Source organism: Dreissena polymorpha, chromosome 7 (assembly GCF_020536995.1).
Source record: "Dreissena polymorpha isolate Duluth1 chromosome 7, UMN_Dpol_1.0, whole genome shotgun sequence".
Classification (NCBI taxonomy): Eukaryota; Metazoa; Mollusca; class Bivalvia; order Myida; family Dreissenidae; genus Dreissena; species Dreissena polymorpha.
This window is the reverse complement of record NC_068361.1, coordinates 67,173,453-67,199,310: the sequence shown is the minus strand read 5'-3', so window position 1 is coordinate 67,199,310 and position 25,858 is coordinate 67,173,453. Positions and strand designations below refer to the sequence as shown.

At 37.5% G+C, this 25,858-nt stretch overlaps 2 protein-coding genes across 7 annotated transcripts; one reads left to right on the top strand and one right to left on the bottom strand.

The window, feature by feature from the left end:
- Positions 1 to 1,783: 1,783 nt before the first annotated feature.
- Positions 1,784 to 15,634, bottom strand: LOC127839090 (tRNA methyltransferase 10 homolog B-like). Of its 5 annotated transcripts, none has more exons than XM_052367294.1 (8): positions 15,502 to 15,634; positions 12,139 to 12,307; positions 10,108 to 10,228; positions 9,508 to 9,629; positions 6,194 to 6,346; positions 4,830 to 4,976; positions 4,110 to 4,227; positions 1,784 to 2,066 (listed from the first exon to the last, which is right to left on the bottom strand). In XM_052367294.1, exons 2-8 carry the CDS (start codon positions 12,298 to 12,300, stop codon positions 1,825 to 1,827), a joined length of 1,065 nt encoding a protein of 354 aa, XP_052223254.1. In that variant the 5' UTR covers positions 12,301 to 12,307; positions 15,502 to 15,634; the 3' UTR covers positions 1,784 to 1,824. The 5 variants fall into 5 exon arrangements, with proteins under 5 accessions (XP_052223254.1, XP_052223250.1, XP_052223251.1 ...); XM_052367290.1 differs by lacking the exon at positions 15,502 to 15,634 and adding an exon at positions 14,777 to 14,899; XM_052367291.1 differs by lacking the exon at positions 15,502 to 15,634 and adding an exon at positions 14,733 to 14,831.
- LOC127839092 (iron-sulfur protein NUBPL-like) lies at positions 14,859 to 25,858 on the top strand. Of its 2 annotated transcripts, none has more exons than XM_052367299.1 (11): positions 14,859 to 15,007; positions 16,175 to 16,316; positions 16,751 to 16,785; positions 17,507 to 17,597; positions 18,099 to 18,138; positions 19,074 to 19,164; positions 20,645 to 20,738; positions 21,447 to 21,520; positions 22,025 to 22,157; positions 24,281 to 24,363; positions 25,647 to 25,858. In XM_052367299.1, exons 1-11 carry the CDS (start codon positions 14,927 to 14,929, stop codon positions 25,713 to 25,715), a joined length of 933 nt encoding a protein of 310 aa, XP_052223259.1. In that variant the 5' UTR covers positions 14,859 to 14,926; the 3' UTR covers positions 25,716 to 25,858. The 2 variants fall into 2 exon arrangements, with proteins under 2 accessions (XP_052223259.1, XP_052223258.1); XM_052367298.1 differs by lacking the exon at positions 14,859 to 15,007 and adding an exon at positions 15,646 to 15,774.

The following is a 25,858-nucleotide window of genomic DNA, read 5'->3' as shown; positions in this document are numbered from 1 at the left end:
GCATTTCTACTGATTGTTCATCACAATTACCCCCCTTGTTTCAAAATCAATCTGTTATTCGACCCCGTGACCTAGTTTTGACCCGGCATGACCCATATTCGAACTTGACCTGGATATTGTCTAGATACAAATTCTGACCAAGTTTCGTAAAGATCGGATGAAAATTATTTGAATTAGAGAGCGGACAAGCTTTTTCCGCCCGCCCGCCCGCCCACCCGCATTCGCCAATCTAATAACCAGTTTTTTCCTTCTGAAACCGGGTTAAAAAGGTTCATCATTTGTGCAGTAACGATTTCCTAGTCAGTGTGATGAGTATGTTGACATCAAATAATGTAAAATAAATGTTAAGAATGTGATTGATTGTATTTTTATACATCTACGCTTCAATCTGACCGATATCAACATTAAGGTATATAATAGATATATGGAAATACGCATTCCAGTAGCACGGATAATTACATATCTCGAAGGAAAACCTCATATATACCCCCTTAAAAATGTCGTATCTGGCGTATCTTAATGTTTCGTATGAATTGTGCTAAGTGTTTCTGAGAAATTATCTTATCTCGATATATTTAAAGACAAAGCAAATTACAGCAGTTAACATAAAAATACGTAAAGTAATGTTAAAGATGACCATTTGACAAATATTTCCTAATTTCAGTAGCTTTTAAAAAAGTACTGAAGTTTTTTCCTCCTCCTGAAATGCTTAGATTTTCTAGTTATGACATTTTCGCACGGAGACGACGGTTTATTCAACCTTTTACTTTCTATTATAATTAAATAATACCATTCCAAAACGTATATATTTACCAATAAAAAAAACATGTCATTTTTAAAACACACAATAATCTGAGAACAAGACCCGTCATAAGATTTCTGACACTTTTTGATCTATAAAATTTTGTCATAAATAGAGCCTCGTTCTATGACAACTGGGCTTTTTGCAAGTGCTTTAAGTGCCGTCCAAGATTATCCTGTGCAGTCCGCACAGGCTAATCAGGGAAGATAATTTACGCCTAAAATGGATTTTCGTTTAGAAGAGACTTCCTTCAAACAATTAAATCATACGTTAGGAGAGTGTCGTCCCTGATTAGCCTATTCGGTCTGTACAGGCTAATCTGGGATGACAAGTTAAGCACGTGCATAGAGCCACGTTTGCTCAGAACGAGGCTAACTTACTTCTAGATTGTTTCAGGCCATAATACTGAAGCTGATGTCAAGAAGGGATTCGATGTAATGGCAAGATCGAATATTGTTTGTATGACATATTTATTCAGTAAGTTATAAAAAGTTTAAGTCCTTTTCATAACTGTGCCCTTATCACAACACTTACAATTCTCAACACTGAGGGTTGCGAAGTATCTATCAGATTTACAAATAAACAAATATGAACCTTGCATGCCCTGTGAAAACGAAGGTTAACGCATGTGCGAAAAGTATTGTCCCTGATTAGCCTGTGTAGTCCGCACAGGCTAATCAGGGACGACACTTTCAGCCTTAACTGAATTTTCGCTAAGAAAATAATTTCTTTAAACGAAAAATACTATTAAAGCGCAAAGTGTAGTGCCTGATAAGCCTTACGCTTCACGCACATGCATTAAGCCCGGTTTTCCCATAGAAAGATTCATATCCATTTCCTTCAAGTGAAGTGAATATCGGCTGAAAACTGCTGGTGGTACAGAGCGCTCTCGTCCACTGACAGACTGACTCTTAGTTAACCATCAACATATGCAAATCATATTGTAGGTAATAACAGAATGAGAAAATAAAAGTGTAGACATAAATATAACAGATTTATTTCTAGACGTTATAACATCCGTGTCACGTGACCTCGTTGCTATGAGTGTAGCTTTCTTTGTTTCCATGTGCGTTGCTATGGTTGTTGCTATTTTCCTTACTATGGGCGTTGATATGTGCGTCGCCATGAGTGTTGTTATGATCGTCTCTTTGATCATTGCTTAATGTGTTACTATGGGCGACGAAGCCTTTCCGACGCGGAACGCCTACTGCAAGCGCCTGACTCCAGTCACGTGTTTTAGTGAAGTTGAGCAGAATATCGAATACTGAAAACAGAGGTGATAGACTGAAATATGTTATTGATAATAGATCTTTAGGATAAGGATGGGTAATCATGACATCACTTATCTAAACAAGAAGTTGATGTTTATAAATGCAATCCTAGACACAAAACTGCAGAAATCTACAACTCCACTGTTTTCTTTTAAATGAATCAATAAAATAAAATCCCCTTTATAAGAAAGACTTCCCTTGTCCACATTCAAATACAATTATAACTTAAAAAACAAGAGCACCGCCTTGCGGGTGCAGACCGCTCATCTATTTTTCTTTTTAAAGGTGAAGGGAACTATCTCAATACTTCAATCAAAACAGATGGATGGGTGGGGTGGAGAGGGGTGTATAGTGTGGGGGTTCGGTCATTTATTACATTATCTTCCAAAAATTAGAAAAAAAAATGCAAAAAAAATGCAAAAAAAAAAAATTGGGGGGGGGGGATTCTTGGGTGGGATAGTTGGACGGTCTTTCACAAAATTATGGAAAAGGCCCTTCGATGATGTTGGTATAACTCTAGGCCCAATCCATTTGTATACATGTACCTCAAACTGTCTATTAAATGTAATTGTTTGTTAATGAATGCGTTTATACAATAAAATATGTTAAAACTTAAAAATAAAACAATAAAAATAAATATTTTAGTTTTGTAACCATGTTTCCAAAAAAAAATTGTGGGGGAGGGGGTGGGGTGGTTGGGTGGGGTCGGGGGGGTATAGTGTGAGGGTTTGGTCATTTATAAGATGATCTTTCAAAAAAAAAAAAAAAAAAAAAAATTGGTTTTTTTTTTTGGGGGGGGGGGGATTCGGGGGGGGGGCATGGGGAATGGTTTGGGTGGAGTCTATTGTAGTATGTCATGTAAGAGTTGTTTTTGTCAAAGTATCAATCAAATATGATCATAAATAACGAAGTCATGGCTTTTTTGCAAAATTTAATTATTTGACCTTGAGAGTCAAGTTCATTCAAAGGTCAAGGTAAAATTCAACTTGCCAGGTACAGTACCCTCATGATAGAATGAAAGTATTTGAAGTTTGAAAGCAATCGCTTTGATACTTTCGAAGTAAAGTGGATGTAAACACAAAATTTTACCATATATTCAAAGTTACTAAGTCAAAAAAGGGCCATAATTCCGTCAAAATGACAACCAGATTTATGCAACTTGTTCCGTACAGTCCCCTTATGATAGTTTGTGAGTGTTCCAAGTCTGAAAGCAATAGCTATGATACTTTAGGAGTAAAGCGGCCCAAAACACAAAACTTAACGAACTTTTCAATTTTCTAAGTATAAAGGAGCCATAATTCTGTCAAAATGCCAGTCAGAGTAACATAACTTTGCCTGCACAGTCCCCTTATGATAGTAAGTAAGTGTCGCAAGTATGAAAGCAATAGCTTTGATACTTTAGGAATAAAGTGGATCTAAACACAAAACTTAACCAAATTTTCAATTTTCTAAGTATAAAAAGGGCACATAATTCTGTCAAAATGCATGCCAGAATTATCTTACTTTGCCTGCCCAGTTCCTTCATGATATTAAGTAAGTGTACCAAGTTTGAATGCAATAGCTTTGATGCTTTATGAGAAAAGTGGACCTAAATACAAAACTTTTTTTTTTCAATTTTCTAAGTATAAAAGGACACATAATTCTGTTAAAATGCACGCCAGAGTCATCTTACTTTGCCTGCCCAGTCCCTCATGAAAGTAAGTAAGTGTACCGAGTTTGAATGCAATAGCTTTGATACTTTATGAGAAAGTGGACCTAAACACAAAACTTAACCGGACGCCGATGCCGACGCCAAGGTAATAGCTCATTTGAAAAATAAATAAAAAATAGATGAGCTAAAAACTGTAATGGTAAACCTGAATATAAAAGATTCTGTAAAAAGTAGATTGTTTAAATTGTGTAAAGGCCCTCTAGGCATAGTTAATGATCAATAATCTATATGTATATAAAACCAAAGGGCCATCAAAAAATCGCTGATAAAAAGTTCAAAAGTGGAACATATCTTTCTGTCTATGGCTTCCATTCAGAAGCGATACCTTGATTGACAGCAAGCACCAGTGAGGTAGGCATGCCATCTAGTCTGGTCATGTGCTCCTGGATGGGTAGTCGGGCTGTAGGGATGTTTGCCTCTAGGGCTCGATATTGTGTGGCATTCTGTAATCAATATTTCAAGTCAGTTTCAGAAACTCAGATCCAATACATGCTTGATTCAACAGACTATTTTCAACCAACACAGTTCCAATACTTGGTCTATAGACATAGTTTGAACATACCCAGTTTCAACAGACCAGAGACACAGTTTTTACAGAAACAGTATAAAAAAGTTTAAAACTTAAAAAAAAAAAATTTTAAGTTTCAAGTTCATACGCTTTTCAAACAGATTCAGTTTGAATTTCAGTTTCAATTTCCAACAGACTCTGCTGTGGAAACTACATCCACTTTTAAAAGTGATGTAGTTCTTTCATACCTGAAATAAATTAACATTTATGCCAAGTTGTTTCAAAAATCCAAAATATGACCCTGACTTGTGAGGAGTTGTTCTTTAAGCTTTATGTGCGCTCATTTTGCCATCCTTCCATGCATGGTAAAGTTAAATAGGCAAAAAGATTTGGGACAAACCCAGGGTTGAACAAAGTCACATTTATATCCACACACCCCTTTATTTCAACTTGTTGTTATACTAAATATACTACCATAAGTGAACCGCTTATTTTATCCTCCATTGTTTACATCATATGCTCACTTGCTGTGTTTACCTTTTTGATCCCTTCGTCTACCAGCCCTCCTATGACATAGATTTTCTCCTGATCTATATCATCAAGAGGGGTGCAGGAGTCTGGACTAAGGTAGACAATTCTGTCCAAGGGAAACAACTCAACATGTGTCTTCTCAGCTAAATCAATCTACAGTAAAACACAACAATACAAATTTAAAAAAATAATTTAGTTCCTGTTAAAAGCCCAATGCCCAGTAGTGCTTGGAGGTCATTTGTTTCAATTTGAACAAAATAAAGTTAACTCAAACAATTTTTAATTGCTTTGATACTGTATCATATCATAGCACAATACATATCATGTTATATTCTGGTATATTCATATAATTTAAACCCTATCACATAATGTCCTATCATGTCATGATATCTTATCATACATAAAACTTATAAATGCGCAGTGCTCTATGAAAAGGGTGTTTAATGCATGTGCGTACAGTGTCGTCCCAGATTAGCCTGTGCAGACCACACAGGCTAATCAGAGACGACACTTTCCGCCTAAACTGAATTTTTAGCTAAGAGGACTTTCTGTAAACGAAAAATACCATAAAAGCGGAAAGTGTCTTCCCAGATAAGCCTGTGCGGACTGAACTGGCTAATCTGGGACGATACTTTATGCACAGTGAACGGCGCAAATGTAGCCCATCTGAGACACGAAAGAACTGAACTGTGACGTCGGGGGTATTAACAGGACTTAACTATCACCATTTACCGAAAACTGTCCCGCAACCTGACGGCCATGTTTTCAGCAGACATGAACCATTGTCCAACTTGGCCAAAACATTATTAGAACATATATCCCATGTTAGTTTTATGGAGATTGGACAACAAAAAGTGTGTAATCTCCAAATCAACAAGCTTGAATACTAGCTTTATAAGGAATACTTCCCTACCCCTTGGCAACCATGCTTTTAAAAAGACTGGAACCGTTAATGAACTCTGCTGAGATTTTGTTAGAACAAAAGTTCTGAGCAAATTTCAAAATGATTGAGCAAAAACAAACATCAAGACTTCTTGTGTGTTATCTAGTTTCCATTCAAGACATTTAGGAAAAATGCCCTGCCCCATGGTAGCCATCAAATATGACTTCTAGAGTACCGGGGTATGCACAAGCTTTTTTCATTAAATAATCGTATGACCTTGTTTATGACACCACGTGACTTAGTTTCAAAATCCACAGAAATATCACAGATATAAATGTTCTGACCAAGTTTCACAGCAATATATATGGCCTCTACAGTGTTCAAAAGGTAAATATTGATGAAGGACAGACAAAAGGTGATCCCAAAAGCTCATAAGGAGCATATTTTGCTTTAATGACCTCAACACAAGAGCGTACAATGTGCATACCAGATAGTTTTCAAATCCTGAATTTTTGTTCACCATTTCCTGATAGAGTTGTCCCCCTTTCTTCAAGCCAGTCAGGTAGATATGGGCAGGTTTATCTGCCCTTCTGTTGGACCCGTACAGGCGACCCACTTGCATGGCCAGCTTGCCTTTCTCCTGGAACCAACAACATGTGAGCCACACTATTGGAAAACAGGGTTTAATGGAGTCGCGTTTTTAGAAAACTGGGCATAATGCTTGTGCGTTAAGTGTCATCCCAGATTAGCCTGTGCAGTTGGCACTAATCAGGGACGACACTTTACGCTTTTATGACATTTTTGTTTAAATGAAGTCTCTTCTTAGCAAACATCCAATTTAGGCGGAAAGTGTCGTCCCGGATAAGCCTGTGTGGACTGCACAGGCTAATCTGGGACGACACTTTATGCACATGCATTAAACCCCTTTTTCACAACGCAAGGTCCATCCATATACATACAGTGATGTGTTTATCTATCCTTACCTTGCTACTCATCAGGTGTTCTAGACTACAGTCAATACAGATGACCTGGCCAGTCTTCATTTACCTTGCTACTCATCAAGTGTTCTAGACTACAGTCAATACAGATGGCCTGGCCAGTCTTCATTTACCTTGCTACTCATCAGGTGTTCTAGACTACAGTCAATACAGATAACCTGGCAAGTCTTCATTTACCTTGCTACTCATCAGGTGTTCTAGACTAAAGTCAATACAGATGACCTGGCCTGTCTTCATTTACCTTGCTACTCATCAGGTGTTCTAGACTGCAGTCAATATAGATGATCTGGCCTGCCTTCACTTACCTTGCTACTCATCAGGTGTTCTAGACTACAGTCAATACAGATGACCTGGCCAGTCTTCATTTACCTTGCTACTCATCAGGTGTTCTAGACTACAGTCAATACAGATGACCTGGCCAGTCTTCATTTACCTTGCTACTCATCAGGTGTTCTAGACTGCAGTCAATATAGATGATCTGGCCTGCCTTCACTTACCTTGCTACTCATCAGGTGTTCTAGACTACAGTCAATACAGATGACCTGGCCAGTCTTCATTTAACTTGCTACTCATCAGGTGTTCTAGACTACAGTCAATACAGATGACCTGGCCAGTCTTCATTTACCTTGCTACTCATCAGGTGTTCTAGACTACAGTCAATACAGATGATCTGGCCTGCCTTCACTTACATTGCTACTCATCAGGTGTTCTAGACTACAGTCAATACAGATGACCTGGCCAGTCTTCATTTACCTTGCTACTCATCAGGTGTTCTAGACTACAGTCAATACATATGACCTGGCCATCTTCATTTACCTTGCTACTAATCAGGTGTTCTAGACTACAGTCAATACAGATGACCTGGCCAGTCTTCATTTACCTTGCTACTCATCAGGTGTTCTAGACTACAGTCAATACAGATGACCTGGCCAGTCTTCATTTACCTTGCTACTCATCAGGTGTTCTTGACTACAGTCAATACAGATGATCTGGCCTGCCTTCACTTACATTGCTACTCATCAGGTGTTCTAGACTACAGTCAATACAGATGACCTGGCCATCTTCATTTACCTTGCTACTCATCAGGTGTTCTTGACTACAGTCAATACAGATGATCTGGCCTGCCTTCACTTACATTGCTACTCATCAGGTGTTCTAGACTACAGTCAATACAGATGACCTGGCCAGTCTTCATTTACCTTGCTACTCATCAGGTGTTCTAGACTACAGTCAATGCAGATGACCTGGCAAGTTTTTATTTACCTTGCTACTCATCGGGTGTTCTAGACTGCAGTCAATACAGATGATCTGGCCTGCCTTCACTTACCTTGCTACTCATCAGGTGTTCTAGACTACAGTCAATACAGATGACCTGGCCAGTCTTCATTTACCTTGCTACTCATCAGGTGTTCTAGACTTCAGTCAATACAGATGACCTGGCCAGTCTTCATTTACCTTGCTACTCAGCAGGTGTTCTAGACTACAGTCAATACAGATGATCTGACCTGCCGTCACTTACCTTGCTACTCAGCAGGTGTTCTAGACTACAGTCAATACAGATGACCTGGCCAGTCTTCATTACCCTTGCTACTCATCAGGTGTTCTAGACTTCAGTCAATATAGATGACCTGGCCAGTCTTCATTAATCTTGCTACTCATCAGGTGTTCTAAACTACAGTCAATACAGATGATCTGGCATGCCTTCACTTACCTTGCTACTCATCAGGTGTTCTAGATTACAGTCAATACAGATGACCTGGCCAGTCTTCATTAACCTTGCTACTCATCAGGTGTTCTAGACTACAGTCAATACAGATGACCCGGCCAGTCTTCATTTACCTTGCTACTAATCAGGTGTTCTAGACTACAGTCAATACAGATGACCTGGTCAGTCTTTATTTACCTTGCTACTCATCACGTGTTCTAGACTACAGTCAATATAGATGATCTGGCCTGTCTTCATTTACCTTGCTACTCATCAGGTGTTCTAGACTACAGTCAATACAGATGACCTGGTCAGTCTTTATTTACCTTGCTACTCATCACGTGTTCTAGACTACAGTCAATATAGATGATCTGGCTTGTCTTCATTTACCTTGCTACTCATCAGGTGTTCTAGACTACAGTCAATACAGATGTCCTGGCCAGTCTTCATTTACCTTGCTACTCATCAGGTGTTCTAGACTACAGTCAATACAGATGATCTGGCCAGTCTTCATTTACCTTGCTACTCATCAGGTGTTCTAGACTACAGTCAATGCAGATGACCTGGCCAGTTTTCATTTACCTTGCTACTCATCAGGTGTTCTAGACTGCAGTCAATACAGATGATCTGGCCTGCCTTCACTTAACTTGCTACTCATCAGGTGTTCTAGACTACAGTCAATACAGATGACCTTGCCAGTCTTCATTTACCTTGCTTCTCATCAGGTGTTCTAGACTTCAGTCAATATAGATGACCTGGCCAGTCTTCATTTACCTTGCTACTCATCAGGTGTTCTAGACTACAGTCAATACAGATGACCTGGCCAGTCTTCATTTACCTTGCTACTTACTCATCAGGTGTTCTAGACTACAGTAAATACAAATGATCTGGCCTGCCTTCACCTACCTTGCTACTCATCAGGTGTTCTAGACTACAGTCAATACAGATGACCTGGCCAGTCTTCACTTACCTTGCTACTCATCAGGTGTTCTCGACTACAGTCAATGCAGATGACCTGACCAGTTTTCATTTACCTTGCTACTCATCAGGTGTTCTAGACTGCAGTCAATACAGATGATCTGGCCTGCCTTCACTTACCTTGCTACTCATCAGGTGTTCTAGACTACAGTCAATACAGATGATCTGGCCGGTCTTCATGCCTTCTTCACAGCGCTGTCGAACTTCTCCCCGAGATCTCATTCCAGCCTTTGATTTTACATCTGACATATAAAAATGTAGATTTGTTTTCAGTGTATAATAAATATGATATACTGGTATTTATGAAAAATCCCTTTGAGCAGCAAACTGCTTTTTTAAGAAACTACTTTTACCATTTGAATTAATATAGTGCAAACATGATATCGTTGAGTTCAAACAGTCTGGATCTTTCATTTTACTGAAAGAAATATCATATTGATACTACCATGATAAATTGGACAAATCCTTGGGAAAACAGTTATTAAAGTGAAACTGTCTACTGGTAAATAATTTATTTATTTTTTGTCATGTGGTTTTTCAAAACATTACTTTTTGTGGTCATGTCAATTTGAGGATTTCTAATTTTTTTTAAAGAGAGAAATTCGTGTCTGTCATTTTCCCATGTGTTTTTGTTTAATTTGTGGATCAGTCAACCCACAAAATGAATGAAAATTAATGTCCCTACAAATAGTTATTATTTTACAGTATACAGAAACTTACCATCAGATTGTGTTTCTGCATGTTCTCTTTTTCTTTCCTTCTTTTCCATTTTCTTTTTCTTCCTGTTTTCACGCTTTCTAAGCAAAAGTTCTTCATGACGTCGTCTCTTCCTTTCTGATCTCTAAAACATTTTGTGAATATGAGCCGCTTCCTGAGAAAAGGGGCTTTATGCACGTGCATAAGGTGTTGTCTCAGATTGCAGTTCGCACAGACTAATCAGAGAAAACACTTTCTGGTTTTATGGCATTGTTTGTTTTGAAGCAGGTTGCTTGGAAACAAAAATCCAGTTTAGGCAGAAAAACTTGTCCCTGATTTGCCTGTGAGGACCACACAGGCTAATATGGGATAACACTGTGCGCAGATGAATAAGCCCAGTTTTCACAGAACACAGCTCATATGTGAAAGCACAAGAAATACAGTAGTATGAATTTGTCAAATTTAGTTTAATGAAGAAGTTCAATGAAAAGATAATAAATGAAAAATGATTCAGAGGCAGAGTGTATACAATTGTGCTCATATTAAACTATAATAGGGAAAGATCTATAGCTAGAAAGATACAAGGTGCTTCAAACCAAATTTTTTTTATACAGTCCAACCAGGCATAGTGGAGTTTTTTATGTAAAACTCAGTTTATAACAGCGATTCCGCTATTTGTACATGACCTAATGACACAAATAATTTGTTATAAGAAATTTTATCTACAATGAGCCTTTGTTTACATAACACTTTATGTAAACGACTGGATTGGGTAATGACTCATCCAACTAATACTGTCAACTGACCAACTGATAGCAGTGGTCATCTTCTTCTATTTGGCCTTTTTATCTTGACTGAAAGCTGTTCTCAGGTTGGATTGTATAGAAATTGAATTTAACACATATTCATTGTCTTTTTTAACACTAAACATTGTCCGACTGGATTATGAGAGAACATGAAAGAATTCTTCACCATTAATCCTCACCAACATCTTCAAACAAGAGGGCCATGAGTTCACATGAGTCACAGACACCAATTATTGAAGATTTGACGGTGATCTAGCTTTTTGACCACACTTGACCCAAATACAAACATGGCCTTCATATTGTCAAGATAAACATTCTGACCAAGTTTTATCAAAACTGAGTCCTTAATAGGGGCCTAAAATGGACACAATTATTTTTTAAGATTTGACCTGGAAAAGTACATTTAAGATGCATCTGACCCATATTCAAACTTGGCCTACATGTAGATAGTGTCAGTATAAACAATCAAGTTTCATGAAGCTTGAGTAATAAATGTGTACCTCTATAAGTGGTCACAAGTTTTTTTTAAGACTTGACCTATGACCTAGTTTCTAAATTCATGTGACCCACATTCAAACTTGGCCTTTATATTGTCAAGATAAACATTCTGAACAAGTTTCATAAAGATTTAATTATAAATGTGACCTCTAGAGTGGTAAATAAGTTTTTCTAAGATTTTACCTTGTGACCTAGTTTGTGGACACACATGACCCAGATCAAAACTTGACATAGACATGGTGAAGATAAACATTCTAACCATGTTTCATCAAGACGAGTCATTAATATAGCCTCTTATTTGGTAAGACGTTTTTGAAACATTTTTTTTAACCTTGTTTTTGTGTAAGCACGTTCCATATTTGAGCCATTCTTGATATTGTCAAGATAAACATTCTGACCATTTTTTGGCAAATTTGAGTAATAAATTTGGCTTCTAAAGTGGTTACAAAGAGTTTCGAAGATTTGACCTGGTCATCTAGTTTTTGAACACACATAACCAAGAATCAAACTAGGCCTAGATATTGTCAAAATAAACATTCTGACTGAGTGTAATTAAGCTTGGATGAAACATGTGGCCTCTAGAGTCGTAAGAAGCTAAAAGTTGGCTACGCACATCACAAAACCCACACCGAAAATGGCATGGCGCCAAACATACATATACAGGTAGGGTGATCACAATAGCTCATCTTGACAACTTTGTGATCAGATACATGTATTACAGCTAAATATCTAGAATAGCAATAATTCTCACTGGCGGCCGTTTTTCCTTCTGTGTTGTAGCCGTATATATTGTTTCCTTTTCAGACTTTCCCATTTCACTGTGCTGATTGTTGCTGGAATTGAAGATTTGTATTGCCAGCTCAGAGGTCTTCTTACATCCACTCTCATCTCTTTCTGTTACAGCTGATTCCATTATGGGGCTATAGTGAGACATTTAAATGAGTGTTAAATGTCATATGTGGTTATACCTATTGTAATAATATATATTGTTGCAAGACATTATTATCTATATAAAATATAGCTCAATATTGTCAACCAGTGCCAACTCCCTGCCACTAGTAATTTAATGCCACTAGTACATGGAAGTAGTGTTATTCCCCATTAAGGTACTAGTTTTTGTGACCCTTAACCATATTTGCAAATAATATTGAAAATGGGCCATTATTTTAATTTGCACATTTATTTCTTCAAACTGATAATTGTTCTTATTTAAATTGACAATAGTTTTCTCAATACAATTTGTCTATATTACAAAACAGTGACCTTGACCTTCATCAGATCCCAGCATGAGCAAGCAAGAGACATAAAGAATTTATGTATTAAGTTTCTTAAAAATCGCTTAATTTGTTTTCATGTCATTGAGAACAAACAATTCTTCAATTTTTACTAAAATTGACTTGGATTTTCAATCAGCACAATATGCAATCCCATGTTAGATCTGGATATAAGGCACTTATGTATGTATTTTCAATACAAAATCTCAATTTGGTCATAGAGCCAAAACCATTTATCTTCACTTTGTAACAGTGACATTGACCCCGTCGGCAAGCTCAACTTAAGTTTTGATGTAACACATCTATGTATGTAGTTGCACGAGAATATCTCAATTTGTTTTTGAGTTACTAAGCAGAAAACATTTTTTTAATTTTTACCAACAGAAAAAATGACCTCATGCAATGGTCTGAATAAAAGTTATTTACATGTTGAATTTCATTACAAGAAGTAATTTGTAATCATGAAATTCAGTTCAATACATTTGGAAATTTTTAGTAACAGTGACCTGATGTAATCCCAAGGGGCTGGAGTGTCTTGGTACAAGGTATTTACAACAAAAGAAGTTTTATGACAATATCAAACTTACCAGTAGTTTGATTAAATTGTATACATGCCTTATATGCAAAATTTTGAAGTGTCAAAGGCCCTTAAAAATTAAAACAATTTAAGTTCAAACCAGAGTTACCAAAATTAGTCTTAGAGGTCCTTTCTATATAGGGAATACATGTTTTAATTTTGAATGAAAGCTATCATAAAATAGATTGATGTGCCGGTGGCAGAAATATCGAACTGGCACTAAGTTTTATCTACATTTGAGTTCCAATGCAGTGGTAAACGGACCATGCACTTGAACAGTTATACTCCTAGTATAGGTCCAAGGGCTGTGCTATAAGTATATATGAGGGATTTTCTTTCCTTTTAAATGTGCTTCTTTGTGGGCTATACATTCATTAGATGGGGCATAGTAGTTTTGGCTGATAGGGAAAATTATAACTTTTAAAGGAGCACACAGAACGGTACTTACCTTAAAATACACAGTTCTCCTTTTGACCCTGGGGGCTATGCTAGGAGTATTAAGATAGCCAAAATATTTCTTCTTGGCGTCTTTATGGCGTTCCGGATAGTTTAGTTTAAACCTATTTATTTTAGCTCCATTGCATCGAAAGGTTCAGGCTTATTTGAAATGCTATTGGGTCTGTTTCCTGGGCCTATAACCAGTACTTAGTGTCTTGGGGGGAGATATAAAGAACGCTCCCACAGTAGAGATCCAACCTGTGACCTCCCAGTCGCTAAGCAGACACCATATCCATTATGCCACGTCAGTAAGCGCAGTGGTTGGTACACACCCTTTTCGCCTAAGCGACCCAACTTAGATCTCTGTTCCCGAAATAATGTGAGTTTTGTTAGGTCACCATACTGGACTGGTGGGGTTTCCGCCAGGTACTCTGGCTTCTCCCCAAAACACAAGACCTCATCAAAACTTAAAAAAATTCAGTTAAACTAAGAAGCTTGAAATTGCAGCTTAAATTCACAATTCTTCACAACTTTCGTGAGTCTAGTAAGTTATTTAGGTAGGTATGCTGGGCCACACACCGAGGCCACACATTATACAGCCTCAGGCACAGAAGGACCTCGTAAACTTTGAAATGCACACACACACACTCAAAGTGTCATGATGATTATCAAGAAACCCAAAAATGATAATAAATTTGAGGAAGTGATTAAACCAAAAGTGATTTTTTTTAAAGAGACAATGCTCCTGAGCCAGTTTATAATAGACTGATGGCAGTCTGCATAAGGTTTGTGTTCAATGAGTGCACAAACATAAAACCTTTGAATATTATTGGCAAAAAGGCCTTACCCCCTAGGAACGTTTTTTTTGTTTAAACAAAAATAATCGTATATTAACACAATTATATTCAGTCTGTACACAACATATATAAGAAATAGCCTTACAAATTAAGACAATAGTATTGTGTAACCTTTTTTGAGGACACACCGATATTTCGGTTTTGATCATATATTGTATATTAGTGCAAAAACTTATTGTATTATAAGAGAATAACATACATTAGTAAACCAATTTCGGAAACAATTGCAAAAGGTCAATGTACCTGCGATCTTCCTTTAATTAACAGATTTTCTTGAATATGAACTCTCCTTCTTAGATGTAACCGGTGATTACACGGGAACATACTCAATAAGTAAATCTCAATAACATTGAAAATATACCGTCCAACATTTTATAAATTAGAACATAAATTATGAATGCAACTAAGCGGATCATATGTCAGCAACGGCTCTTCTTTCAAACACATCGGATGTCTAGTCATGACAACCCTTTGGTACGCGAAACTGTATTGTTTACTTCTATTGTATATATTTCGGATTTAGATTTGTTTTGGATGTTGTATTTGTTATGTTGGTGTTGTGGACTTCCACACTCCGTTAACCGGTCAAACAAATCTGAAAAAAATACAAAAAACATGTTGACACAATGTCTTACAAGAAATTGAAAAAAATCATATGTAACAAACATGTGGCCAACATTATGACCAAATGTCGTAGGTAGTTGCGATAATCCAACTCCCAGCTATATTGACCCTCCTGGTTGCTGTACGTATGTTCTCATAAAAGCTCAGAGCATTCAAGAAGAACTAATGCCGGAGGGTGACTTATTATCGGTGAAGACCTATTGCCTGTGATTTTGTTCACATTAAGAAAGAGACTCTAGTGATGACTTCACATGCATGCACTCCAAGTATTTTTTTTACTAACATTACTACGATTGAAAATAAATTCAAATACAGCAAAAAGAGGGAAAACATGTTTTACTTACTTCAACTAAAATAATCCAGATTTATCAACATTCCATACATTTTAACATTCTATTGGTCCCCTTCAAGAAATTTCCTCATACATGGCAAAATGAAGCAGACTTCCCCCACTGGTTTTAACACAACACGTTTACTGCCAATTGCAATGGACTACTCTCCCTTTTGTCACCGGAAATAGGTCAATCATGCAAGAAGTGAATGCTAGTAAAGTGTTTATGGAATTATTAGCTTTGCCTGGATCAACATGCTATAAAAAAATTGACATGGATGTAATGGTAAATAATAATAAATAAGTAATTCTTTGAAAGTTAATCCTTGGTTGTTGCATTGTTTGCATTAGTTAAGAAGTTCTGTTACTTGTTTTTTGGTATTTGGTCACTGGAGGATATTCCAAACGTAACAAAACAACCTGCTGACAGGGCTTTTGTAGTTGTACAGAGTCAGTTTTACTCTGCTTTAGGTGATTCTGTTAGATCTTGAAATACATTCTGAAGAAAATCTAAGAATACTGGTAGGTAAATATGTTAAATAAACACAGTAATAACTTTGATACTTTAATGACTCAATACTCCCGCTTATAGTGTATAAAAGGTCATGGCAGTAATAATTTAGATAATACCATTAGGTCAGTAATGAGTTAATGATGTGATGAGACATTGTACTCACATAATACAGGGAATAAAAGGCGGAGACCTAACAGAACACCAGAGAAAGGTGATGGCTAGGGGCCTGCCTCGCAAGCAGCCCATAGATGGTGTTAAAACTGTGATAGTTGTGGCATCAGGAAAGGGAGGTGTCGGAAAATCAACCACTGCTGGTAACATGTTATGGTTGCTATTCCTGTTATACTGTGATGACTGGCCTTATCTATCAGCCTTGCTGTGGGCTAACATAACTGTTAACCCTGCAGTTGCTTTTTTTTACCTTAGTGGCTGTGTAAAATTCAACTTGCCTACTTGGCATGGGTAGTCAGCAATGCCATCAGCCAAGTTAGATTCATTTTATGCTAGTCCGACAGAGCTAGTTCATTTTCCTTGTCTAAAAGCGTAAAATGGGATTAAATAGACAATAAACTTGACAGCCCCTTTGTAATGTTCTAAAAGCACTTTGAAGTATATTTTTTAACCAACATTGTTATATTTAATTTAATCTATTGCATTGTAAATGATTTTATTGGTTCATTCCAATTTCCCTCAAATTGTATAGTGTGAGATCCTGCAAACACTGATTTCAATAGCTTTTATTTTTCAGTAAACTTGGCTCTTGCAATGGCAGCAAATGAACCAGTGAGTATTACCATCGAACACTTGCAAGTTGTGGACAGGCTTGCTGATGGCATATCAAATAAATATTATTTTAAGATTTTGAATCTAAAACTGATTGCATTGTTGCCACAACACGAAATAATTATATTAGTACACATATAAAGAGATAATAAGATTAATATAGGTTGAAAGCAGAACACACATTTCTCACACACAAGTCCAGAAACTATGTGGCAATAAACATTTAAAAGAATCTTCCACAATTTACTGATGGAAGAATAGTCCAGCGAGCTCCCTTTGGACAGTTCTTGTTAAATGAGGATATGTATTGCCATTCATCCAAAATCACAAATATAAAGCACTACTCATTCTAATAGCACATACAAAAAACATGCTGTGTTGTAAAATGCTTTGACTGTTTAGCATAAATTTGATAACATTTCAAATTACTACTAGTTTAAACTTATTAATTTAAGCTTGATTGCATCGAAAGCCTGAGGCTTATTGAAATGATTTGTGTCTTTTTCCTGGGAGAATCAGTACATGATGTCTTAAGGAGAGATCTGAAGAATGCGATTTGCGTCTTATTTCCTGGGAGAATCAGTATGTGATGTCTAAGGGAGAGATCGAAATAATGCTCCCACAGTGGGAATTGACATTTGTGGAAGATTGTGTTTATTTCATAATACAGTCCAAGCAAGAAGGTCTTCTAGGTGCAGATGCTTTCTTTTTCATATTACAGTCCAAGCAGGTAGGTCTACTAGATGCAGACGTGTTTGGCCCATCAATACCAATGATGATGAATCTGAAGGGTGAACCTCTACTGAATGACAGTGAGTACTTGTATGTGCCCACAGTTCCTGCTCATTAATGGTTATTCTGAAAAACAGGTATTATTAGCTATTTAGTTGTTGCTGAAAGATTTTTGAATTTTGGTGTTGTCTTGTGTTGTGGAGGGAAGCCGAAGTACCCAGAGGAAACGCCACCTATTTGGCATATTGACCAACTAACAAACCAGATAGGTATGGTTTCTTCAGTTTACCTCACAGCATAAGACCACACCAAAACAGAATATCTTGAAATCCCATCTGTTGGTCCCAACTTGTGTATGCTTCGTATGCTAGAAGAAGTGCTGGAACACTCTACAAGTCCTCATATATCGGTAATGCAATCTCTGACTCCCAATGTCCTCATAAACTTTGAAAAATACACTTAGGTAGTTTTTCAGCTTTGGAGCTTGGCAGTATAATTTTGAAAATGAGAAAATGCTTGTAGATGCTCTGTTAACATTTCTTCTATCACAAAAAATTGAAAATGTCATTAAATCTTTGCAGGGAATGAGATGGTGCCATTGACAAACTATGGAATAAAATGGTAATGTGATGTAACTGTTTATAGTGAATTATAAGATTAAATCAGTATGCCACCTGATTTATAATATCAAGCTTTAACCCTTTACCACTTAAAGTGAATAATAAGATTTAATCAGTATGCCACCTGATTCATAATATCAAGCTTTAAACCTTTACCACTTATAGTGAATAATAAGATTTAATCAGTATGCCACCTGATTCATAATATCAAGCTTTAACCCTTTACCACTTATAGTGAATAATAAGATTTAATCAGTATGCCACCTGATTCATAATATCAAGCTTTAACCCTTTACCACTTATAGTGAATAATAAGATTTAATCAGTAAGCCACCTGATTCATAATATCAAGCTTTAACCCTTTACTACTTATAGTGAATACTAAGATTTAATCAGTATGCCACCTGATTCATAATATCAAGCTTTAACTAAAACTCTCATTAGTATTTCTTCAGCTTTTTCCTGATTGGTATACCTTACATGCAAACTTTTCACCATTTCATCATGTTGCTGGCTTAAAGAGACTTTCAAAAAACTTTTAAAAATGCTTAAAAAAAGAATATATTCTAACAAGCAAAATAACATTCCTGACTAAGAAAAATGTCAAAATCATATGCTCATTCATTTATAATCATGAATGGAAACTGTAAAAATTATTGAGTGATTTTTATATAATTAAGCTTAAACATCTAATAGAGACATAGGGTTTTAATTAACCTAACAATACACCTGCGTGGTGAAGTGAGTTGGCATTTGCTTCTGAAGGTCCTGGGTTTGCACAGGCTAATCAGGGACAACACTTTCCCCTTTTATGGTATCTTTTGTAATAAGGATGTCTCTTCTTAGTGAAAATCCAGTCTAGGTGGTAAGTGTCGTCCCAGATTAGCCTGTGCAAACCCAGGACCTCCAGAAGCAAAAGCTTCTCCAATATTTCAGCATGTCCATGGGTTTCCTGGTGGATGAGAAGTCCCCCATCGTGTGGCGTGGTCCCATGGTGATGTCAGCCATACAGAGGCTTATCAGGCAGGTCAGTGGATGTACAAAACAAAAAAGCTAAGCTTAATGCATGTGCGTAAAGTGTAATCCCAGATTAGCCTGAGCAGTTTGCAAAGGCTAATCAGGGACGACTTTTTCCACTTTTATGGTATTTTCCATTTAAAGGAAGTCTCTTCTTAACAGAAACCCAGTCACCGCAGAAAGTGGTGTCCCTTATAAGCCTGTGGGAATTGCAATGGCTTATCTGGGACGATACTTTTGGTAGGTGCATAAGGCCCCTTACGGGTTTAATACTTTACCACTCAAATATGCATTTTACACGCTTATATCCCCCTTAGAAAATCAAATTAAATTTAAGACTTTTCTTATGAGATTCAAGTTTTAAAGCATTCATTTCTAAGCCTAAGAATAAGTAAGATACTTATGAGAAGCAAACAGTAAAGATACCAGTTTTATGCTGTTTGCATGTAGCCATTTTTACTTGGCTTGAAAGGGTTAACTGTTTTGTATAAGCTTGATTGCATAAAAAATTGTAGGCTTATGTGTGAGGTGTATGTGGTCCATGTCCTGAGTAGAACTAGTTCAGAAAGATCTCCAGGAAGGGTGCCTGGAAGGACTTGTTACTGGGGGGTAATTGCTTTGGATCAGTCAGTGCAAGCCATTGCATGATTTGTGAGTTTGAACTTTTTTATGGGCGCCTAACCTTATTCTTAGACCAAAGATATTCACTTATATTGCACATGAGAAAAATTGAAAATGCAAAAACATGAAATGGACCAACAATTGACAATGACTGATTTCTAAATCTAAGGTCACCACTTTGGAACGGTCAATGCAAAAACACATCTGGGGCCTAAAACCAGTTTGAGGCACTAAAACCTCATACATGATTTATCCAGAAAAGAAGTAAAACCGACTTATTTTCGGTGGGCAGGGCTTGTCCAAGACGTGATGTTTTTGACACTTGTTTTGATTTAATTTCATCTTGTCTCAAAAAGTTACAATTCTGGTGCTCCGGGTTTTTATCCAGTGACTAATTTTAAATTTGATTGATTTACGCAGATGTATTTTGTGATGTTTTCTCTTTTTAAGCAATTTAATTTAAATTGTGATGTAATGAGGTAATTTTTTTTTAAATCTATTGTGATAAATTCTGGGCCAAGTATTAGGTTTAGAGAACCTTTAAACACAATGGTTAGTTCCACGACCCTGACCTCAGCTTTATTCATAATAGTGTGTTTAATGTGTACTTGTGTGTCTTGTTAAGTACATTCATTATAGTTTTCACTGTTTGGCTATTGGCCCCTTGCCATAAATATAGGACCACATATTATGACAAGGTTTCTCTCCTGTTGGTACAGCTGAAGTTTCACTTTGTGTATTTTTGACAGTCTTAACGAATATCATAGGCTCACTTGATTGCATGCATACAAATACTCAATCTGGACTCTCAACTGATACACTGAGTATGATGTATGTTCAGGTTGTTTTGCCTCTATCTTTTATTGCAGGTTGCCTGGCGACCGTTGGACTTCCTGTTCATAGACATGCCCCCCGGTACTGGAGATACCCAGCTGTCTCTGTCACAGAACATACCCATCAATGGTAATGGATGACATACAAATGAGCCATGCTCCAGAAAATCTGGGTTTTATAAATGTGTGTAAAGTGTCGTCACACATTAGTCTGTGCAGTCTGCAAAGGAAAATCTGGGGTGACACTTTCCGCCTTAACAGGATTTTTGCTAAAAAAGAGAGGATTTTTTTAAAATAAAAATGCCATAAAAACGAACAGTGTTGTCCCTGATTAGCCTGTGCAGATTGCTCAATTGAATCTGGTTGACACTTTATGCACATGCATTAAGCCCTTGTTTCCCAGAGCGTGGCTCTAATTGAAATCTTTAATTGACTCATGTGTGCAAGAGCTCAATTATTATTTTAAAAAGAAAGAATATAATTAGAAAGTGAAGTGTATCCAAAAGCCTGTGTCATCCAATACCTAGTCTTGCTAATGTTAGTTACCCCCGGAAGTCTGACTTTAAATATAATTTTATATTTGGTACCTGGTAATTTACAAGTAAACACTAAAAACAAATGTGAGTACATGTAATGTACTGGTAACTGTTATATGTTATTATCCATATTTGAACTGTTTAGTACAAAATACTGGTTTAATAAACAAACCTCTTTTAACATAAAGTTTTTTGATGGTGTATGAGCTACCTATTTATGTGTCTCAGCTCTCAATGGCATGGTATGGAAAGCATGACCTATGGCTATACTTGATCTACAAATTAACAGCCATTTTTTGCAGGAGCTGTTATTGTATCCACGCCTCAAGACATAGCCCTCATTGATGCCAGGAGAGGGGCAGAAATGTTCAGAAAGGTTACAGATTAGCCTATTAAGGAAACATTCACATTTGAGACAGTGCAAACAAAACATGTCATGTGGCTGAAAATATGAGTGTCTGAAATGCAGTGTCTTTCCTATCCTATTATTTTAATAATTGTTTCAGACCTTCAACAGTAGTAAATACATGTACTTCAATACATCTTTGTACATAATTTTTTTTAAACTTTAACAGCATAATGGATGGTCATTTTATCAAATTTTGATTATGGGGTTTTCCGATTATATATATTATGCTGTCAGACAGGCAGACAGACGATCAGGCGGACAGACTGACAGATATACAGACATATTATTACTTACTTACTCATTCTTACTAACTTTAAACATACTTGGTATCTTTCTGTTCTATTTGAGGTGTGGTAGAACTATTATTGTCCAGTTATTCTCAGTACTCCACCTGTTTATCTGATGACAGGTAGATGTGCCTCTATTATTGTCCAGTTATTCTCAGTACTCCACCTGTTTACCTGATGACAGGTAGATGTGCCTGTGCTGGGTATTGTACAAAACATGAGTGTGTATATCTGCCCCAAGTGTGGCCACACTGACCACGTGTTTGGAGACAACGGGGCCCAGGCAGTTGCTAATGAGATGGGCGTACCCATTCTAGGTAGGACAAAATGCTTATTTGAATCCCATGGAGAATAATAAGTGTTTAATGTAGGGAATAATTAAGTCATTTTCTCGGAAAACTAGGCTTTATGCACGGGCGTAAAGTGTTGTCCCACAAAATAACCAATAAAAGCATTAAGTGTTGCCCCTATTAGCCTGTGCAGATTGCAAAGACTAATCTGGGACGACACTTTAAGCAGATGCATTCTGGGACAACACTTTACGCAGATGCATTCTGGGATGACACGTTAGGCAGATGCATTCTGGGACGGCACTTTATGCAGATGCATTCCCATGACCACATTTTACGCAGATGCATTCTGAGATGGCACTTTACGCAGATGCATTCTGTGACCACACTTTACGCAGATGCATTCTGTGACCACACTTTATGCAGATGCATTCTGAGACGGCACTTTACGCAGATCCATTCTGTGACCACACTTTACGCAGATGCATTCTGAGACGGAACTTTACGCAGATGCATTCTGTGACCACACTTTACGCAGATGCATTCTGGGATGGCACTTTACGCAGATGCATTTTGTGACCATACTTTACGCAGATGCATTCTGGGACCGCACTTTACGCAGATGCATTCTGTGACCACACTTGACGCAGATGCATTCTGGGACGGCACTTTACGCAGATGCATTCTGTGACCACACTTTACGCAGATGCATTCTGGGACGGCACTTTACACAGATGCATTCTGTGACCACACTTTACGCAGATGCATTCTGGGACGGCACTTTACGCAGATGCATTCTGTGACCACACTTTACGCAGTTGCATTCTGGGACGGCACTTTACGCAGATGCATTCTGTGACCACACTTTACGCAGATGCATTCTGGGATGGCACTTTACGCAGATGCATTCTGTGACCACACTTTACGCAGATTCATTCTGGGACGGCACTTTACGCAGATGCATTCTGTGACCACACTTTACGCAGATGCATTCTGAGACGGCACTTTATGCAGATGCATTCTGTGACCACACTTTCCGGAGATGCATTCTAGGATGGCACTTTACGCAGATGCATTCTGTGACCACACTTTACGCAGATGCATTCTGGGACTGCACTTTACGCAGATGCATTCTGTGACCACACTTCACGCAGATGCATTCTGGGACGGCACTTTACGCAGATGCATTCTGTGACCACACTTTACGCAGATGCATTCTGGGACGGCACTTTATGCAGATGCATTCTGTGACCACACTTTACGCAGATGCATTCTGGGACGGCACTTTACGCAGATGCATTCTGTGACAACACTTTACACAGATGCATTCTGGGACGGCACTTTACACAGATGCATTCTGTGACCACACTTTACGCAGATGCATTCTGGGACGGCACTTTACGCAGATGCATTCTGTGACCACACTTGACGCAGATGCATTCTGGGACAGCACTTTACGCAGATGCTTTCTGTGACCACACTTTACGCAGATGCATTCTGGAACGGCACTTTACGCAGATGCATTCTGTGACCACACTTTACGCAGATGCATTCTGGGAAGGCACTTTACGCAGATGCTTTCTGTGACCACACTTTACGCAGATGCATTCTGGAACGGAACTTTACGCAGATGCATTCTGTGACCACACTTTACGCAGATGCATTCTGGGACGGCGCTTTACGCAGATGCATTCTGTGACCACACTTTCCGGAGATGCATTCTGGGACGGCACTTTACGCAGATGCATTCTGTGACCACACTTTACGCAGATGCATTCTGGGACGGCACTTTACGCAGATGCATTCTGTGACCACACTTTACGCAGATGCATTCTGAGACGGAACTTTACGCAGATGCACAAGACGGATTTTCCTAGAGCAAAGCTCAATTGTATATTGGGACAATTCTTATGTCCATGCTGAGTATGATAATCTGCTCCATTGTCAACACTTTACATAGTATTCTATGTATCCCATCATTTCCATTCTTTTCTACCTTTCTAAAACACACTTAAACACATGACAAAAATCAAATGATTCAGCTGGGAGGAAATGAAGCTACTTTGATCTCTTTGAGCATTATTGTTGGCAATTATGATGAGATTAAATATACCATTACAGTTTATGTAATATTTTTTCTTGGTTTCCAGGTGACATTCCTCTGAACCGTGCAATACGAGAGACAAGTGATTCAGGACAGCCTATCACCGTATCTCAACCAGACAGTCCCCAGGTACTAAATTCTAACCAGAGACCTTTCAATGTTTTCCCCAAGGTTTGGGGGAGCTGATATGTGGCAGGGGTGCTGCCATATTCAGGATTTTAGACTGAAAGTGAAGTTGACATTTCAAGTGATTTGGGGTCCTAGGTTGAAAAGACTTATGGGATATATTTTGTATTCTCTTCTATATTCACGTCACTGTGTGTTATGGTAAATAATCAGTGCTTACATAAACACTGCTAAGACAAAAACAAACAAAAAAGAACAAAGATGAATGAAGGCAAATGGTTTTAGTCTGGTAGGGCCAGTAGCAGCCCAAACAAATTACATTAAAATCCAATAAAATATTAAATGAAATCCAAGATCATAGATGGGGCTAGAATGTTGATTTTTTAATCTAATTTTTAGGCATCAATGGGAAAATGGTAAAGGTATACAAATTGATATATGTTACTTATATGAACATAATAATTAAATGCATTAAATAAAAAGAAAATACGTTAGCTTTCGGGGTATAACCACAAGTGCTCATAATTTTTTTTTTCTTTCACTTTAGTCTAGAAAATTAAAGTTTATACCCCAAGAACAAACAAATATCAGCTATGTAATATTGCTCTCGACCAGATGACATAAATGTATCGCACTGATGGGATGTAGCAGGACTATAGGTGTGGAAAAGCATGAAGATTACAAAATATAAATGTGTCAAATCAACACCTGTCATCTTACCATTACACCATGGGTGAACATGCAGATTGCCGCATTATCCTTCGACATTTCTTTTTTAAGATTTGATCTATCAATAAGGCACAGTGACTTTTCCGGCAAGTATTTCCATGCATTATTCCTCATCCTGTAACAGTTAATTTTACCAATCAAAAGTATTCTAAGCAGGTTTTTGATCAAGTTGAATTTTGTGTTTGTTTGTTTTGAGTATGGCTTGCAGACAGGCAGATGGCCGAGCATCATTAAACAGTTGGTTTCCAGTCAATAACGTTAGTTTGCATCAACCAGTTGTGATAAACCTTTTGATATCCATAGATTGGATGGAAACCCAGCTAGGGATTGTATTTGGGGCTAATTTGGTGAAGATCACCACAGAGCGTTCTTTAGCTCTCTCCATAGGACACCAAGTACTGGTTCCAGGCCCAGGAAACACTTGAGCGTTTCAATAAGTCAGAGGGTTTCAATGCAATTAAGCTAAAATGAATAGGTTTATACCAACCAATCCTATCCATCACTAGCACCAAAGAGGGCCATTTGTGTGTTTTTTTAATGTTTGTTCTTTCTTTCAGTCCAAGGCATACAGAGATATTGCGAGAAGAATTGCAGACAGCCTTGTGCAGAGAGCTGGAGAAACATAGATCTTGACTTGTATGCTAGTGTTCTATTGAAATGTTTATTTATTGTATTTGTATATACATTTTAGAAGAAAAAAAAAGTTCATCTATTATATTATTTTGTATATAAATATTAGAAGAAGAATAAAACACATTATTTCTTTGAA